Raw genomic sequence first — 20,219 nt, 5'->3', positions numbered from 1 at the left:
TGGGGCAGAAAGAGTTGGCCAGAGTGGCCTTTTTCAAAGACAGTGCTCATGTTCTTCCTTACGTCATGTAAGGGAATAGGAGACAGGTGACATTTCTTCTCAACATACCTGGGGGGCAGAGCAAAAGGAGCACCAGCAGTTTGATCCCTGCTGAAGAACTATGCGCAAACAGTAGATAGAAGTGAAATACTGCTGAAATTTATGGGGGAGTAAATGGTGGCTGCCTGGAAAAGTATTGTTGTTATTTTACACACTCTTTACCCTAAGTAAGTGCAAACATATCCAGAAGCTAAAGGAGGGATGGGGAACCTGCCATCCTCCAGATGTTGTTGGACTCCAACTCCCTTCAGCCCCAGCCAGCATGGCCAATAGTCAGGAATGATGGGAATTGTAGTCCAATGAAGCCTGGAGGGCCACAGGTTGAAGAACACTTAACTAGATTTATATGGGTCCTTTCCAACTCTGTGATTCTATAATAGCAATTGCAAGACCACCATCACTTCCCCCCCACTTTTTTTTAATGTAAAGGGTATTGTGCCTTCGAAATGTATTCTGTTAAAACACAGGTATAACGTACATAATGCAGAAGAAGCATCCTGCCCCATTCTGTGCAAACGTACCTTTTTGTCTTCAGCACAGGGTTCAGATTGAGCCCTCTTTTTGAAAATTAACCATTGAGTTGGATGTATTTTCTGTAAGATCTAACTACAAAATGTAGGCTTAAATCTAACTGCTGTCACTTCAGATAATGTGGGAGGCTCGCAGAGTTAAGGAGGAAATGAGGCTGCTGGAAAGAGTCTAATCACCAGCCTTGTTACCAGGCAGTGTAGTTAGCTGACTGACGAAGGCAACAGTCACTAACAACACGGCCAGGTAAAATGGCCTGTCTCGCCTCTGGCTAGGAAACACGACTGTTTGCATGGAAGCTTTGGCAACTGAGGCCTGGAAGTAGCATTCTTTGAAGAAAAATCAATACAGAAGGTAAAGAGCTGAAGAGGTCCCCTCCAGAAGATGGCACCTATGTACCTAATATGTACCTGCTAGACCACATAGATCTGGGAACTGGCGCTTATAAGTGCCACAGTTTGTTCCACACTTGCAAGGAATCAATTCTTCAATGTGGCAGCCCCTACTCTTTGGAACACCCTGCCCCACTGAAACTACCTTTGCTGCATTGTTATCAGTGCCTGCTAAAAATGTTTATCTTGCAGCACACCTAACGAGACATGTAACTTTAGCATACAATTGTGATATGATTTTCTGTGTAATGTGATTTTAGTAAGAATACTTGCTTTTAAATTACTGGTTTTATCGCACACAGAGACACACGCATATATATGTAAACACTTTTAAAAAGTTTTTATTGGTATTTTTAATTAAGATTTCAGATTGTCTTTTGCAAGTCGCTTAGACGTCTTTTGAATCTGTGTTGCATACATTTTGTTAAATAAAAAGTTAAACCTGCCTGCCATTCTGCTAAACTATCAAGATGGTTATTCTGACTGTCCATTATGATTTATTAGCTTATTGTTAATTTACAGGGCCCCATGTATTTGTTGCCCAGCCTGTACTCATATTATGTGCGGGCCAGAGATGCACGGCCCCTATCCCTGCAGAACGGCTGCTGTATCCAATGCATACTCAGCTCACATGGGAGGAAAGACACTACACCAGAAAACAGCAGGAAAATGACAGACACCTCCACACACACACACCCCAAGCATTCCTGAAAACTCTGCAAATAACCACCAATTGGGCATCCTGTCAACAGTGGCCCCCACAAGCTGCCCACCTACAAATGCAGGAAATGAGTTCAGTGATGGTGATACAGCCTCACTGAATCAGTGAGCCATAGCTCAGTGGTAGATCATCTGCTTTGAATGCAAAAAGGTTTCTAGCTCAACCCCCAGCCTCTCCAGGTAGGGCTGGGTGAGAACTCTGCTTGAAACCCTGCAGAGCTGCCACCAGGTTAGTGTCAACAACACTGTGATTGACAGACAGAGACAGCCAATTTGATACAAAGCAGTCAGCATCCTATGTTCCCCTGAACACAGACAACACGCAAGATAATGCCACATTGTGGTCTACAATTCCCACCAGCCCCTGCCAGTATGGTCAATGGTGAGGGATTACGGTACTTGGAATCCAACGTTTAGAGAGCATCATGTTGGTTCCACTTTTTCTGGAGCAACCTTTGCCAGCCTGGTGACCTCGAGATGTTGTTGGACTACAAATCCCATCAGTCCCAGGTAGCATATTGTTTTTAATCAGTACTTTTCTTTCAGAAAAAGGTGCCCTGTGTACCTGATGATGCCCATTAAAAGTGGGCTCTTTTTGGGGGGGGGGGAGGTTGCAATCTTTTTGTTGTGAACCACCCTGAGATCTGCAGATGAAGGGCAGACCCTCCAAGTGTCCCTGTTTTCCATGGACAGCCCTGATTTTACAAGAAGCAGTCCCGGTTTCTGATTTGATTCCAGAATGTCCCGCTTTTCCTTAGGACGCCCCTATTTTTATCAGAAAAATGTTGGGAGGATGTGGAGTTATCTGACCCCTGAGCCATCTGAAAGGCAGCCCTGTATAGGAAACATTTTAAATCATGTTTTTATATGTGTTGGAAGCCACCCAGAGTGGCTGGGGCAACATGGTCCGATGGGAGGAGTACAAATGGTAAAGTTATTATTATGGAATAGGACATCCCTATTTTCATCAGAGAAACATTGGAAGGGTATGGAATTTAATACAATTTCAATAAATGGGAAACAATGAAATAATTACAGACTCTGAGGGGTTTTCCTTACAGTGGAGGCAGTACAGAAATGAATGTTATGAAATATTATGTCTCTCTTTTCCCGGTTGTTGCTGTTATCTAAATATTTTACAAGGACAGGAAGAAACATCACAGACAGAATTGCCACACACAGGAAGAACAAAGGTATATAGTTTGAGAAGCCAAGTTACAGGAAACCAGGCAGAGGGCCTTCTCAGTAGTGGCACCCACCCTGTGGAACGCCCTCCCACCAGATGTCAAAGAGACAAACAACTACCAGACTTTTAGAAGACATCTGAAGGCAGCCCTGTTTAGGGAAGCTTTTAATGTTTAATAGGTTATTGTATTTTAGTATTTTGTTGGAAGCTGCCCAGAATGGCTGGGGAAACCCAGCCAGATGGATGGGGGATAAATAAATTATTATTATTATTATTATTATTATTATTATTATTATTATGAGTGCCTCACCTGTAGTTTTATCAATCATTTAATGTGTCAATACGAATGGAAGTTGTTAATATTGCAGTTGTTGTATAAGGGATTGTTATTTTGACTGGAGTGTAATTGAAATTAATAATATTTTGGAACGCAGAAATAAAGTAAATCATCAATTCTAGCATGCGGGGAGAGGGCACTTATATAATTTAGAATATGAATGATTGGTATTAGTAAATGTATTACAATTTGGTGTTGTTATAATGAGGCTATTACTAGATTGCAATGGAAAACTAATACAAATTATGATATATATAAAAGAAATGAAAGTTATGAAACGAATAGGAGACACATAGTAATATCCCGAGGCCCAGGCCACGCCACCTTTCCTCGGCCACCCCGCTTTCTGCCTCTACTCCGAATCCCCCTTCATCCGGGGGAGAGGGAGGCCCAGAGCGACGGTTGCCAGCGGGAGGCAGGTGAGCCTCCGGAGCGCAAGGGCGGGAAGGAGAGCGCGAGGCCTCCTCCTCCTCCGGGTGCCATGGAGACGCCGAGGCCGGAGACGCCGAGGCCGGAGGCCCCTCCGACGACGGCAGCCGCGGCCGCCATGGCTTCTCCGACGCCGCTGCCTTCTCCCGCCTTCCTGGCCTTCGCGGGCTCCTGCGAGCAGGACGTGACGCTGGCCAAGTCCTTCTGGAACTCCGTCACCCTCCAGCCGCCGCTCGAGTCCCGCCTGGGGCCGCGAAGGGACTCGGCCAGCTGCTCCAGCTCCAGGAAGGGCTCCCGGGCGGAGGCGTCGAGCGGCACCAGCCTGCCAATCCCCCGCACCCCCGACAACAGTGAGGAGGGAGAAGAAGCAGCGCCCCTGGTTCCCTTGGCTTCCCTCCCCTCGCCGCCCCCCCCCTTCTTTTCCCCTGGCAGGGCTTCCTCCTCCCCGCTGGCTCCGAGCGAGGGGAAAGTCAGGGTGCCCCGGGGCACGTGCAGAGTGCATGTCCTTTCTCCCCTGGGGAAAAGGAGCGTGGCCTGTGTGCGCATCCTCAGCCCTGGGCCTCTTGTGGTGTGTTGTACTGTACAGAGATGGGGGTGGCGCTCTGGGTTAAACCCACAGAGCGGGTTGGTGATTCAGATCCCAGTGACGGAGTGAGCTCCCGTTGCTCGGTCCCTGCTCCTGCCAACTTAGCAGTTCGAAATCAGGTCAAAGTGCAAGTAGATAAATAGGTACCGCTCTGGCGGGAAGGTAAATGGCATTTCCGTGCGCTGCTCTGGTTCGCCAGAAGCGGCTTAGTCATGCTGGCCACATGACCCGGAAGCTGCACGCCGGCTCCCTCGGCCAATAAAGCAAGATGAGCACCACAACCCCAGAGTCGGCCACGACTGGACCTAACGGTCAGGGGTCCCTTTACCTTTTACTGTACAGTGGTACCTTGGTTCTCAAACTTAATCCGTTCCTGAAGTCCGTTCCAAAACCAAGTGAACAAAGTAATGCAAAATAGATTAATCCATTCCAGACTCTTAAAACTAACCCCTAAAACAGCAATTTAACATGAATTTTACTATCTAACGAAACCATTTTGATCCATAAAATGAAAGAGATTAGCAATGTACTGCAGTCACACAGTCAATCAATCAGTAGCTGAACTGGGTTCCACGCAGTCACAGAAATGAAACAAAAAGCCACAAAATAGCAAAAACGGACAGACTTCCGCCTAACACTCAAATCAGAAATGCAGTACTCAAATCAGAAACAATACTCAAAACGGAGCACATTTGGCTTCCGAAAAATGTTCACAAAACAGAACACTTACTTCCGGGTTTGCAGTGTTTGGGTTCCAAGTTGTTTGAATACCAAGGCACCACTGTATTGTTTTATTGCACTTCCCTCCAAGGAGCTCAATGTGGCCTACACGGTTCTCTCCATCTTACCCTCTCAGCAGCCCTGTGGGGTAGGTTAGGCTGAGAGAGGCTTGAGTGGGGATTCGAACCCTGGCCTCGCAGGTCCAGCAAACTGCTACTAGGAGTGTATATTTAAGTGGTTCTCACAACAACCCTACAGGGTAGGATTGGATGAGAGAGGGACAGATCCCCATAAGTCACCCAGGGAGCTTCGTGGCTATGTGGGCCTCGCAGGTCCTCATCCAACATTTTAACCACTTGTTCAACAGTCTCCTCTTCTATTAGTCAAAGTTACTACCATGCACCACCATCTCCCCATCTTCTGGGGTGTTACTGTTCTATTCATGGGGTCTGGATATAGCTGTCAACCTTCCCGTTTTTTGCGGGAAATTCCCTTATTCCAGTGCCGTTTCCTGCTGCTATCCTGGATTGTTAGATATCCCGTAGACTGTCCCCAGGACAGGCGAGGCTGCTGATCCCTTATTTTCAAATCTGAAAGTTGACAGCTATGGGTCTGGGTGAGCATCCTCTGTTACATCTAAGGCCATCCCTTCAAGCTTATCTACTTTTTTATCATTAGGAGCCCCCATCTGCCTGCAGAGTAATCAGGCGGGATACCAGAGGCATCCCTTTGTTAAACTGGAGGAGACACTGTGCCGGGGGGGGGGGTGCAGGAAGGAATCACTGTTTTTCTCCTCTTACTGATAATTGCCCGTGGGTTGCCACCCCAGTTTCCTGAGGGCAGCGGATAGCCCCCTTTGCCTGTAAATCCTGACACCAGCCCACATATTCTCCAGTCAACCCGCAGTTCACTTCGCAGGATTGATTTGAAATGAGTCTCTTTGCCCTAGGAAATGATTTTCTATTTCTTCTCCAGATCACCCCACTATTTAATGTGCCTCCTCTTGGCCACAGGAGTACCCAACATTTTCATTTCTTTAAAAAAGAAAATCACTTTTCAGCAGATTTAGAAGTAGCTCCTTGTAGGTTTGCCTGCAGCAGGTAGGAATTGTCTGCAGGTGACTAGACGAGAGATCTTTGGGGCAATTGGCTCTTCTGACTAAAAATGGACAGCTGTTCCTTTTTGGGGGAGTCTACCTTAACCATTCACCCTTCTCATTTTGCTGTATGCCTTCATTCTATCTTACCATCATTTGCTTAGGTATTAGTGGCTATTGATCCATACAGTTTTGAATTATTCCGTAAATGGGGCTTATTCCTAGATAAATGGAATTAGGACTGCAACCTCACTGTTTTACTTTCATTTGTTTTATTTAGAAAAAGAAGATGACAAAAGCACGGAAAATAGTGTTGCTGGGGAAATTGATGTGAAGGAACACTATATTAAGAAGGTAAGATTCCTTCCTTCTGAGAATAATAATAATAATAATAATAATAATAGTAACATGTTTGTGTTTTATATTATTTTTCAGTGTCTTTCCTGAAAAATGATTAGAATTCAAGTAGATAATTATATACATGTAGATATTTCTATATTGTTTGTACAGGTTAGCCTTTCCACTCCAGAAGCCTTTTTATCTGAGTACCTCTTTCACTGAAGAAATTGAGATAATTAAATTGCATTGTAAATCTGAGAGAGAGGAAGACATGCAAGCACATTGGATTAGAAACATAAATTTGAAAAGATTGAAATGGCCTTTCTTCAAGATTTGCACTGCACCAGTGATTGGGCAGAAAAATAAGCAAGCTTTTTATTGCTGCATGAGAGAGAGGGAGAGAGAACTGTATTCTTGGGCACCCCCTGTTCTCCAGTCAATAGTTTGAGCCCAGAAATGCATTTTACCAGACAAACCCAATGCCGCTTAGCAACAGGTACTTACCGTAATTATGGACAGGGCTGTATTAAAATAATAATAAATTCTGTATCTGCATCTAGAGACTCAGTAAGAAAAGCTGGCTTTGGTAACCTGTATAATTTATGTGCAAATCTTACTCAGCTGCTCCTCCGGCTTTGGAGATTTTAGCAGCCATAGCCAATGCATGTTCAAGCATATCTTTGCAGCCGTGAGGGATACAAACTTGATTTCAAAAGAAATGAAAGCTAAGATTCTCAGCTGGATTCTTTGCTCACTAAAGCACCTTGTTTTTGTGGCTGTTCAATTTCGTGTGCTCCTGGCCCTGTATATGGAAAAGGTGTGTTTGTGTTTGGGTATGGGTACATGACAGGGGCATTGCATAGAAATCTCTTCTTTTTTTCCTTTTTTCACACAATTCTTGAAAGCATTTTGTATTCCTAGTGAGTGAAACGGAGGGCAAACCATTTCCAACCCTTGATTAAAGTTTGGGTGGCCTGCCTTGGGCCATACAAAATTGCTTTGTGAGACAGATCCTGCCCACCAGCTGTAAGCTTGCCATTCCTGCTGCACACTAAGTATATCCTGACTGCAACACAACCTTGGTATGGGCCAGTGGATATTGATTTGGATTTAGGTGTAAGGAAAGGGCAGTGGTTCAGTGGCAAGAGGGACATCTGCTTTGTGTGCAGAAGCTCCCAGGTTCAATCTCCAGCATCTCCAGGTAGGGCTGAGAAGGATTCCTGCCTGAAACTGTTATGTACTGATGTTCTCACCCTGGGCCAGCAGGGGGATACTGTAGATAGTTATGCAAATAAGGGATCGAAAGTGACATTCAGTGATTGGATAGTTTTAGAAAATTGTTACAGTTACGTTGTTCTGGAGCTCAATATAAGCAGGCTGACTGAACCCTTCAGTTCAGTTCTGTTCTGGCCTGTGAATAAACAAGAGCTGTTGAAGAATCGCTGTGTCGTCTGATATGTTCACCCACAACTTAACAGAAACCCTGGAGAGCTGCTGCCAATCAGTGCAGACAATACTGAGCTAGATGGACCTGTGGTCCAATTCATAGGGATGCCAGGGAATTCTGACAGCAGCAGAAATTGCTGGTGTTCGCTTATTCATCTAATGTCTGAAATAGAAAACAGAGTTTACTGCTGTTGTTGCTTTCAGTCCACGATACACAACAGATTAAGTTTCTTCCCTATTTGCATTCAACTTCCTCTGCACTGAAATGGCTGGGGTGAAATAATGTTAAGACAGCGTAAATTACATTACTAATTACATCAGGACGAAAACAGGGCTGCATGCTGCAAATACAGAATGGAATGGGAAAGTGATGCCTTCTTACAGCTATACTGATTCAGTTTAAAGCAGATTCCTTGTGGGATACCTGCATTCCAAAACCCATCTTTGTCCCCAAATTACTGAAATTTATGTAGACTTAACTTGAGAATAACGGTGATTTTCCTCACAGAGCTTGGAAGAGATAAAAAAATGGATTATAAGGCTTTCAAACACAGTAAGGTTTAACCTGAAGCACATTTGTTAGAAAGTCCCACTTGCTTCCAAGTAAATTCTGGTGAACAAATGTTGCTTTCAAACCCCAAAAAGTTGATTCTTTAGTCATGAATTCTTAGGTCAGGATCACTGTGTCCATTGTGGACTGTGGGTTGTCCTCTGAGAACAAGGATGCTGTTGGTCTAGTTCAAGTTTTGGTTCTGGAAATCAGGTTCAAACATAGAAACAAAGCCAGGCTGAACAGAGAAAAGCAACCAGAAGTTCTTCGTTACAATAGTGACTACTCTGTGGCTGTCAGGGGAGGCATTCATAGCCAGCATTGTAGAATATGGGGAACCAGTCTGGCAGTACAGTCCATTAGACTCCATCAATCAAGGAAAATTCCAGGTAAGTTGCTGTCAGAGGATGTAGGAAGCACAGGCTCCAGGAGCAACAGTTATGTCAGTTCTAGACTTGTTGGGACCACATCATTTATGATGCTGCAGCAGATGTAACGGGAAATTGACCACTGTTCTATATATCTTGATGGGGAAACACCATGTTGGCTCTTTGCTAATTAACTCCTGAAGCACACTGTGGAATTAAGCATCTTTTGTCTCCTGGCTCACTGCGCACATTTATCATTAAGCTAATTGAAAGTGTAAGTAACATTACTGTAAACCATATAATGTTACAGTATTGTGCTATGGCTGCTAGTGCTAGCCTGTGATTTGAGGATATTTCCCTAATTTTACTCAAAGTTTAGAGGGCTTCCCTCCCCCTCTTTTTATATTAAATGAAAAGCTTTATATCTCAGGGCTGGGAAGGAAGCCAGATTCAAGCAGTCGTTAGGAGGAGCTGAAAAGTGCTGAGGTCTGCAGCTGTTTCTTGCAAGCCTGCATTCCTACTTATTGCAATTAATAACCATATAATGGATTTCATCTAGCAACATCCATTAAACCTAACTAGTAGAAATTGGATTAAGAGGAGAAGTGAGCCTGTTCAACGTTCCCCCCTTCCCTGTTATTTTGTTAAATATTTTAGCCACAGAAAGATGTGAGCTCAAGATTGCTCAATTTTGCGTATCATAAGTCATCAGCAAGTCTGGTTGATTTTGGCTAGAAAATTATTCTGTTAGAGCCATATGGTTTTATTTTTTCAGTTTATTAGTCACTTGCTACAGAAAGTCTCTAAATTACTTTTAAAAATTTAAGAACGTAATGCAAATCAGAAGGTAGGGGAAACAATACATTACAATTAAAAACCATACTAAAATCCATAAACGAGACTCAGTAAAGCAGCAGCAAGAACTGTATAATCCAGCAACATCTTCTTAACCAACCAACTTCTCAAGGTTGTTGCACTGAAAATGCATCATAAGCTACCCAGAAGCTCAGATAGGGTGGTTGTAATTCTTATATAATATGTATGTAGTATGTAATTTTTGATAGTTTGATGCATATATGCTTTTAAATGGTTTGTGAACTTTACCCATGTTTTATTTGTATTTATTTGTGCACTGCTAGGATAATTTTTTGATGAAGCAGTTTATACATTTTCTAAATAAATCAATAATCTTTACAAGTCTTGGTTAAACCAGAGAAATTAAATATAGTAAAGGACTAAACTAACTCTGATGTGTAACCATCTCATTTGGAAGCGGCTTTTTCAAAAGCAGAAGTTTCACAAGAGCTATGACTGATTGAAAGCCTAAGAATCTAAATTTGTTGACAAAACATAACAAGAATGAATTCATTCCCCCTTTTCTTGCACTTGAGAATTTTCCAGGCTATTTTGTTTTATCCAAGCAACTCCCACAACAAAAAATGCAACATTCTGACTCACTATATCCCTCTTTTCTGCTTTTGAAACACAAGTGGGAGAACTATTAAGTCCATGTGCATCCTGCAAAATATAGATCATCAGGCCAGAATAGCGCTCCAGGAGACGTCTAAATTCCATCTCATCAAGAACAAAACTAATTTGTTGTCTTGCAGGAGGAATGGAGATTTTTCAGAGTAGCAAATCACATTCTGTTTTCCTTTGCTTGAACTTGAGGTTTGCTGTTTAGGGTGTGTTAGCTTACAGAGCAAGTGTTTGGCATCAGCCTCTCCTTCTGATGTGCTTAGCATTTCAACCCATTGGGTTGGATCCAGAGTGAGTTAGTTGCCCTTCATTTCCAATTAAATCAGTGGGACTTAAGTCATGCCTAGGGATGCACAGAAGCATTGATTTCCATCATGTCCCGTGTAAATCACAATCAGCACTGTTTCCATTCTGCTACAGTTTAGCTGCTTCTAGAAGCTATGTTATTCTCACTAGCTGCTATGGCTAATACTGACATAATTATTTACTGTACATGATTAATTTCAGTGGAAGGGAAACCTCAAGTAATGCAGAAAATAACATAATTATTTATGTAATGTTTGCAGACTAAAACACACACACAAGAAAGTGAATGCCACTCGTAATTGCTTACATTCCTGATTAACTGCCGCTCCTTTTTCCATTTCCGATGGAATTCTCCGATATCTCTAGTCATGGCTGACTTGTCCTATTGAATTTAATGAGACTTCAGTTCAGCTGAAACTGATCCATTATCTTGTGAACTGCCAGATTAAGGGCAGTATATAAATTTAATAAATAAATTTTAAAAATAAAAATAATCCTCAAGAGCAACCCTATAAGTGTACAAGCTGACATGGAGAGAGTATGTGACTTGTGAGTTCGTGGCAGAGGCTGAGACTTGAACAAAGTAGTCTTGATTTATAGCTGATTGTGTAAGCCAGTACATGGTTGAAGTTCTCTATCAGTTGGGTGAGCTTGAGGCAGGTGGATCTCCAGAATTAATTTGGCTCATCCGTTAGCATACTATGTGTGGAATTGAAAGGTTGGCTATACAAATATTTCTTCTCTACAGGGTCACTTTACTACTCACTCAGGTTGAACAAGTTTGTGTGAAGTGTCCCAGATTCAGTTCTCTGCACTTAATTATTGCAAGTATATTTTCTTTCAGAGCAAGAAGAGAGAAGAAATAATAGCATTACTGAAGAAACAAAGGGAAGAGAGGATTGCGGTAAAATGGAGTATTATTCTTTTCTTAATGCGGGCCATTGGGAGGTTGGATTTTTGTATTTATATTTTGCATGCCATAGTAACAAGAAATTGTACATATTTGATGTGCCAGTAGTGATAATGATACTTGGCTTCATTGGTGCCTACAGTGTAACTATAAACCTTTTTAAAGTAAACTATATTTATTTCTTAGAAAGAAATGGTATCTGATCCACATAAGCCAAAGACCAGACCTCGTGAAAGGTAATATTGCTTTATTTCTTGTTTGTCTCTAATCATTTTTATAATTTTTGAAATGTGAAACCTCCAGTTTTCTTTGCACTCTTGCAACTTACCACACATTTTTACAGGATGTTGCTGTTGTTTAGTCGTGTCTGACTCTTTGTGACCCCATGGACCAGAGCACGCCAGGCACTTCTGTCTTCCACTGCCTCCCGCAGTTTAGTCAAACTCATGCTGGTAGCTTTGAGAACACTATCCAACCATCTTGTCCTCTGTTGTCCCCTTCTCCTTGTGCCCTCCATCTTTCCCAATATCAGGGTCTTTTCCAGGGAGTCTTCTCTTCTCATGAGGTGGCCAAACTACTGGAGCCTCAGCTTCAGGATCTGTCCTTCCAGTGAGCACTCAGGGCTGATTCCCTTAAGAATGGATAGGTTTGATCTCCTTGCAGTCCATGGGACTCTCAAGAGTCTCCTCCAGCACCATAATTCAAAAGCATCAATTCTTCGGCGATCAGCCTTCTTTATGGTCCAGCTCTCACTTCCATACATCACTACAGTGGTGCCCCGCAAGACGAATGCCTCGCAAGACGGAAAACCCGCTAGACGAAAGGGTTTTCCGTTTTGGAGGTGCTTCGCAAAACGAATTTCCTATGGGCTTAATCCGCGCTTTCTCAGGCACATCCCTGCCAATGTGCATATAAACAATGATGGAGTAGATCTGCATTGGCAAAGTAATTTCATTTTACTATGAAGATCTTTACTATTTTTTTCCTTTAGTCTTAAAATGACAGGTTGGGGGAAGGATTATTTATGTGCCCAATGGGCAGACTGAATAGGACTGGGGAGATCTTCATAGTAAAACGAAATTATTTTCTCCAACACTGACTAAAACATGTAAAACCTGGCAGCACAAAGTAGCAGGTCTTATTAATTATTATTGGCAGGGTTTAGATTCAGCAATGGGGGGGGGGGCAGGGAGAATAAAGCCATAAGAAATTAAAAGCCACATCTTTTTAAAAACTACCCCTCTGGAAGAGCTGACTTGGCATCTCACACACTCCTTCACTCAGCAAATTCTTCCCTTTTAATGTGTTAATTGATAGAATTTTTCTCAGCCAGGGCAGCTTATGACCCGCAAGAAAGTAGAATTCAAACCCCCAGCTTGTTACAGTTTTGTAATGAGCTTGGGGGTTAGACTAAATGGATTTCTGGAGTCCCCTCCAATTCTAGGACCTCCTGTGGATTCCGCAAAAAAGAAAAAAGAGGCTGCTAAAAGCCTGCTGCCGCTACATGGGAGACAGACGGAAGAAAGGGAAATGCAAATTGGCTCCGCCCCATAGGGCTTTAAGCTTTCCAGCTACAGTGGTACCTCAGGCTACATATGCTTCAGGTTACATACGCTTCAGGTTACAGACTCTGCTAACCCAGAAATAATGCTTCAGGTTAAGAACTTTGCTTCAGGATGAGAACATAAATCGTGCTCTGGCGGCGCAGCAGCAGCAGGAGGCCCCATTAGCTAAAGTGGCCCCATTAGCTTCAGGTTAAGAACAGTTTCAGGTTAAGAACGGACCTCCGGAACGAATTAGGTACTTAACCCGAGGTACCATTGTATAGTGTTGCATGCATTTGCACAAGGGCCCTTCCAAGCTGCCCTAGCCATCCGCCTGAATCCAAGAGGATGAGGGAGGCTGGGCGCATTTATTTGACCTGCACTGAAACCAGGGGCGACCCTCAAACAAGCTAGAGGGGCAGCTCGCCATAGCTTTTAGCACCTCCGCAGGTCAAACAGGCTGCCCCGAGTTCAGGGCTGCCCTGAGTCACCTGACGACTTACTGTAACAACTTCATGGTGAGTTCCAGCGCACATTTTTCTTGGGGGGGGGGGGGAGCATTTCATTAGATTGGCTGCAAGTCCACCTCCCGCTTTGTTGGGTTTCCTGGTACCTTTCCCCGAGAAATCGCACGGCAACTTCAGTTTCTGAAAAGGCTCTTGATAAGTGCTTCTTCTATTGACACTTCATCTTTCTGATATAATTTTTTATAATATTTTTCAAATTCTTTTTTAATTTCTGTAATGTCCCTTATTGTCCTCTCTTCTACTTTTATCTTATTTATTAATTTTTCATTTCTTTGTTTCTTTAATTGCCAGGCAAAGATCTTGCCTGGTTTATTTGCCCATTCAAAATTTTTATATTTCCAAAATTTGATTTGTTGTTCTACCTCCTGTTCTATAATTTTATTGTATTCTGCTCTCAGTAATTTTATTTCTTGATTTAATCTCTCTTTATTTTTGCTTGCATAGGCCAATTTTTCCTTCCTTTTAATTTCTTCTAAAAGCTCCCTTTTCTTTTTTTCTTTATTCTTATATGCTGTTGAGTTTTGTTGTATGAAATATCCCCCAACAACTGCCTTCTCAGCATCCCACACTGTTTTTACATCTGTCCCTTTACTCCAATTGTTTTCAAACTATTCCTTCATCAACTTTCTGGCTCCTTGTATCACTTTTTGGTTTTTTAATAGGAAAACATTCATTCTCCACCTTTTTCCCCGTTTCTCCTCTTTTCCTTTAAGAGTTGGTTGTTCTGGCTGCAGCAGTTCCTACTAGAAATGACAGCTAAGATGGATGGTGGAGAATGCCTTATTTGTTCCAGCTGACTTTTTTTGAGTTCATCAAGGCTTTACCGTGCTGTCTTTCTGCAAGACATTCTTCTAAGATCAATCTCCTCCTCCTCTTCCTGCCTGCACATGCTGCATCCATTTCAGTGGTGCTTTTGCTGGGAATCCCAAGCTGCTCCCATGAAATGATCTGAAACAATTCCTTCTACTTGCTTGTTCTTACTCCCGGGTCCTCTCTGCCCACCCCCAATCCGGTTTTTCACCCAGTGTGGTTTCCTTACTATGTGGAGAGAGATCTTCCTCTCACTGGATCAATGAATTCCCAGGTAGGAGTTCCAGGCCCATCAATGTGCCATAGGAGGTCCGCTAGCATGTTCAGCACAGTGGTTAAAGGCACATAATCCCTGAACAAAGACACCATTCTTTGAGTCCATCCTCTTACTAAAGTATTTGGGGGCTACTCTCATATATCTCACTGGGAGAAAGTGAGAATGGGTGTTCTTGTTCAAAAACCTTGGCAGTTTTCAACGATTCATAGACTGATGACTCCCCTCTTTCTTCTTTCTGTCTCACTGATTAGTCTTCATACTCATTTAGCCATGTCCTCAAACTAAATATAGCAGCGAGGTTGAAAAATTCACTTCCTGTAAAGCCCTTTCCCTCCCTTTCACCACTCACAGAAACAGCTTCCACTTCTTCTCTTTATCGTTCCAACTCCATAGCAAGGGAAAATTTAAGTGTGCTGCATGAGGTAGGAATGGGAGAATCTGTCAGTTTCAGCTTCCCTCGGTTTCTCATTTTTCTGGTCAACTTCAGTTCTTCACATTTCCATATCAGTTTGCAATTTTTTTAAGAATAAAAAGTTCTCATGAAATTGATCAGCACTTGCGTGCAGAATTCAACTACTATACACACATTTCTATACAATTTTGTCTAATATAATGCATTTTGTATGCTGTTTTCACTAATATATGCAGTTATTTTCAAACTTTAATATACAGTGGTACCTTGGTACTCGAATGGCTTGGCTCCCGAATGACGGAAACCCATAATAACTGTTCCAGTTTGCGAACATTTTTCGGAAGCTGAACATCCACTGCAGCTTTCACTTGAGTGCAGGAAGCTCCTGCAGCCAATCGGAAGCCACACCTTGGTTTTCGAATGGTTTCGAGTGGTTTAAGAGTGGTGGACTTGTAATCTGGTGAACCGGGTTCGCATCTCCGCTCCTCCACAAGCAGCTGCTGGGTGACCTTGGGTAGTCACATTTCTCTGAAGTCTCTCAGCCTCACTCACCTCACAGAGTGTTTGTTGTGGGGGAGGAAGGGAAAGGAGATTGTTAGCTGCTTTGAGACTCCTTAGGGTAGTGATAAAGCGGGATATCAAATCCAAACTCCTCCTCCCCCTCCTCCTCCTCCTCTTCTTCTTCTTCTTCTTCAGAACAGATTAAGTTCGAGAACCAAGGTACCACGCAATACTTGACTGGAGAACTGAATTGCAAAATTTGTATGAGTGAGATTTTCAAAGAATACTTGTGTTTCAGTTCATATAGCGTTTCAAAAAGTGTGGCAGCTACTAACTTGTATTCTTAGTGCATTTTCTTGATTGGTTTCAGCGAAATTAAAAAAAAGTTACCAGATTCTGACCTTGAGGATAAAGAAAGTGTAAGTGCTTTACCTTGAGCATTTTGGTCAACGTGAACAACTTGGAGAGCGATGTCTTTGTCCATTCAGAAATCCTGTCCTGTTCTTCATCGTATTCTGCCTTGGGCTGTTCAGATGCTGAGCCCTTGTGGGATTCCCTGGCTAACTCTCTTCCTGAAGAGTTTGAGAAGACTGCCCTATGTCAGAAGCTAATACATTCTTCAATTTGGCTAGTAAATTTATTAGTTTGTCATGCCAAGCAACAAGGTTAGAAATGCTGAATACAATAAACTGGCTTTGAAACACCAGCTTGTATTATGCATGTTAAAAAGTTAACCTTTCAGTGGTCTTAGGAGTGATATTTCTATCATTTTCTGGTTTGGTAGAGGTCATTCCCCCAAGATTCAAACCCCCAGATATGATGTTTCTCTGTGACAAAAATGGTGATCAGGAACATGTAAGGTACATTTTTAAGAAAATGTCTCTCCACAGAAACATGTCCACTGAAATAAAATACTCTAGTTTTCAGGGTTTCATTGATGTCCTATTGTATTACGTCTCTAAGGCTGCAATCCTGTGCACACTTCTTGGGGAATAAGCTCCATTGCGACTTAACTTCAGAGTAAACCTACATAGGATTTCACTGCATAGTAACCACTTTTCTCTGGCAGAAAATTGTCTAGTGAATTTTGCCTAGAATCCCCAATTCAGTATTGTCTTTTCCCTGGTCTTTGGCGTTAATGCATGGCGATAAATTAGCAAGAACTTAATCTACCACCTTGTTTTCAGTGTGCACAAATTGACATGGTTGAGTTGTGGGGACAATATTTTTTGTTCTATTATATGACTTTAACAATACTTTACAGTCTTAAAACCATGAAGAAAATAGTTGGGATGGGTACAGCTGTGTCAGTATTGAAGAAGAAACTTTTTTGTCCATCCATATAGAGCTTTGCAAAATATAAATGTATTTTTTTATAAATGTATGTATTTCAGATCTCTCAGAGGCTTACCTCTATTCTTTCCAGTTCATAGATAAGCAACTGAGTCTGAGAGCATGCATTGCAGAGGATGCTTAGAAGATTACATTCTCTACATTCGATAAAAGGATGTAATGCAGAATGCTTTTTCCTCCCTACACTGATCTGCTAAGATCTATTACAAGGTCTGTGTTAATGTAATAAGTTTACATTTTTCTATATCTGTAAGCCTGATGGCTTTGCAACACACACTCTTTTTGCTTTGTCAAAATCAGCAGAAATTTAATTAACATTTCTTTGCGTCAGCTTCTGCAGCAAGATTTCAGGTCAGGTTCACACATGGTTTAGCAGGGGCTCATAATGAGTGAGTGGCATAGATAGATACATATATATATATATATCCTGCTAATAATTCAGGATCCTACTTAGAAAATCGCTGACACTTCTTCCAGAGAAAGCGTAGCAGTGTGTTAATGTTAGCTCTTTGAGCCATTGCAATGCAGCTTTCTAGAAATGCCTTGAATGCAATTAGGGAGATGATCAGAATGACTAGTATTCATCTACGGAATTGCTAAGAGCAAATCTCCATCATTTGCCAGAAACAAAAGTTTTAGATCACCTGAGTTCACAAATACAGCTGACAGTCTTCTAGCATTGATTACAAATCTTAAGTGATCAAGTGCTATACATGTTTGAATTGGCCCCGAAAACACCTTGGTTTTTCATGATAATTGGGTGAAAAACTTGAAAAATAGCAGGTGTTTTATCAGGTTACACACACACCTCAAAATTGGAGCAATTTAGATTTCTGCATCCTACCGTGGGTTTGCTACTGGAGCTACCACTGCTATTAGCTTACTTGCTTTCTGCTTCTCCAGAGCAAAGGATCTGAAGCAGTGGGTTCAAATTACAAGAAAGGAGATTATGACTGAACATTCAAAAGAGCTTTCTGACAGCAAGAGTTGTTTGACAGTGCAACGGACTACATTGAAAGGTGTTGGAGTCAACACCATTGGAGGTTTTTAAACAGAGTGGATGATCAGGGATTCTTTAGCTGTGATTCCTTCATTGCTGGAGCTTGGACTAAAGGTAAAGGGACCCCTGACCATTAGGTCCAGTCGTGGCCGACTCTGGGGTTGCGGCGCTCATCTCACTTTACTGGCCGAGGGAGCCGGCGTACAGCTTCCAGGTCATGTGGCCAGCATGACTAAGCTGCTTCTGGCGAACCAGAGCAGCACACAGAAACACCGTTTACCTTCCTGCCGAAGCGGTACCTATTTATCTACTTGCACTTGGACGTGCTTTCGAACTGCTAGATTGGCAGGAGCAGGGACTGAGCAACAGGCGCTCACCCCGTCGCGGGGATTCGAACCGCCGACCTTCTGATTGGCAAGTCCTAGGCTCTGTGGTTTAACCCACAGCGCAACCCACGTCCCAAAGCTTGGACTAGGTGACCCTTAAACTCCCTTCCAACTCTACAGATCTATGATGTTGTGATTATTATAAAGTGCTCACAAACAGCACTTGCTGGGTGTTTAGACCAACCGTTTAAACCTGAGAAAAGGTTCCCTTTACAAACAGGAAGAGCCCTGCTGGATCAGGCCCATGATCCATCTAGTCCAGCCTTCTGTTTTCACAGTGGCCAGCTAGGTGCCTTTGGGAAACCTGCAAGAACAGCCTGAGTGCAATAGAGCTCTCTCCTCACTTGCAATTCCCAGTAACTGTTATTCAAAAGCATTCTGACAAAACTTTGTTATAAAGAGGTTCCCTGTCCCACAATGTACGTCTTTATTTTAAGCCATGACACAAGTAGCATCTTGAGTCTACTTTATCTTCACTTTGGCAGCTAGAAACTGTTTCCAAGCCTGGATGAGCAGAAACATGGCTGGGAAGCCAGGAAGCAGGTGCAGTCCAGCTCCCCAACCCTCCGGAAACAAGCTGGAGAAATGTAGGGTCAGCATTTGGACACTGGAAGTGGTGCAAAGGAAACTTTCCACTCAGTCTGCTAGATCTCTTGCTCTGGAGCGACAGGCTCCATTTAACCTGGATTCAGCCCACTGACTGCCAGAAATGAAATAAGAAACCATACAGCTGAGAAACCTGGCTGCCTGGGCAAATAATGAAGGTGGGTTGTGTGAATGAGGTTCCTCCAAGTACTGCAGGGAGTTCACCAGCACCCATAGCGTTTCAGTGCCTTGGGCCACTCTGGTCTCCAGCACAGTCTGATCCCCCAAGCTTTGTGGGGTGTGTCAAATCACAGTCTGAACCAGCTGTTTCCTTGTCACATGAGCCCTTGACAATCCAGCTAGAGAAGACAAACCTCAATACTTTGGGAAAGATGCAACTGCTGTGGACCAGCTGCTTTGCATGCATGCAGAAAGTGCAAGTTTGAATCCTTTGCAGTATTTCCAAGTTGCAATGAGAGGGACTCCCTTTTTGATACTGGCTGCTGCCAGTCAGTGTGGAGAATACCATGCTAGATGGATCAGTGAGTCATTACTTGGCACAAGGCAGCATTCTATATTCCTAAAGCACGTTGGCTGAGCCCACGTATCTGTGAGTAAATGGTGAACGGCTGGGGTTGTTTGGGTGGTTGTGAGTTGTTTGGTGAGGCCTTATGAGGAAAGGTTGAAGGAGCTAAGTATGTTTAGCCTGGAAAAGAGGAGACTGAGATGAGCTATGATGATAGCCATCTTCACATATTTCAAGGGCTGCAGGGGGTTGGACTGGATGACCCTTGGGGTCCCTTCCAACTACAGTGGTACCTCGGGTTCAGCGGCGTAGCGTGGGTTGTCAGCACCCGGGGCAAGGCAAGTAATTTGCGCCCCCTAACCCGGGGCAAGGCAAGTAATTTGCGCCCCTAACCCCTAACCTGCCGCCGCTGCCAGCTTCTGGCTGCTGCCTGGGCTGGGGTATTCACAGTTCTACAAATCTTTGGCACTGGCTTGATCCATTAGTTTAACTTGGGGGGGGGGGAGAGAGATTGCAATCGTGCTATGTGCACCGAGAGGGGGGGCACGGTTGCAACGCAGTGGGGGGGAGAGAAGAAGAGAAACTAGCAGGAGAACCTGGATTTCCCTCTGCAGCTCTGTGGGGAAGGAGGGCGCAGACTGGGCTCCTTCCTCGCCACAAGATCCTGGCTGTGGGGCGCAATTCGGGAGGCTCGGCTGGCCGGGCCCAGGCCCCGCGGGGCTCCTCCGCGCTCCCCTCCCCCGGCCGGGCGGGCGGCACCTGCCAAGGCTGCGGGTTCCGCTGCGCCTCCGTCTCTCTTTCCACTGA

The 20,219-nt window shown here is 43.4% G+C and overlaps 1 protein-coding gene across 1 annotated transcript; it reads left to right on the top strand.

Moving 5' to 3' along the window:
• The first annotated feature begins 3,687 nt into the window (after nt 1–3,687).
• HOATZ (HOATZ cilia and flagella associated protein) lies at nt 3,688–16,488 on the top strand. Its single transcript, XM_081843226.1, has 5 exons — nt 3,688–4,041; nt 6,374–6,447; nt 11,426–11,485; nt 11,678–11,727; nt 15,933–16,488. The coding sequence occupies exons 1-5, from the start codon at nt 3,744–3,746 to the stop codon at nt 15,997–15,999; spliced, it is 549 nt and encodes a 182-aa protein (XP_081699352.1). The 5' UTR covers nt 3,688–3,743; the 3' UTR covers nt 16,000–16,488.
• Nucleotides 16,489–20,219: the final 3,731 nt, after the last annotated feature.

Source organism: Podarcis erhardii (genome assembly GCF_964252035.2).
Source record: "Podarcis erhardii genome assembly, chromosome: 16".
NCBI lineage: Eukaryota > Metazoa > Chordata > Lepidosauria > Squamata > Lacertidae > Podarcis > Podarcis erhardii.
Note: the sequence above shows the minus strand (reverse complement) of the source record. Positions and strands in the feature narration are given on the sequence as shown.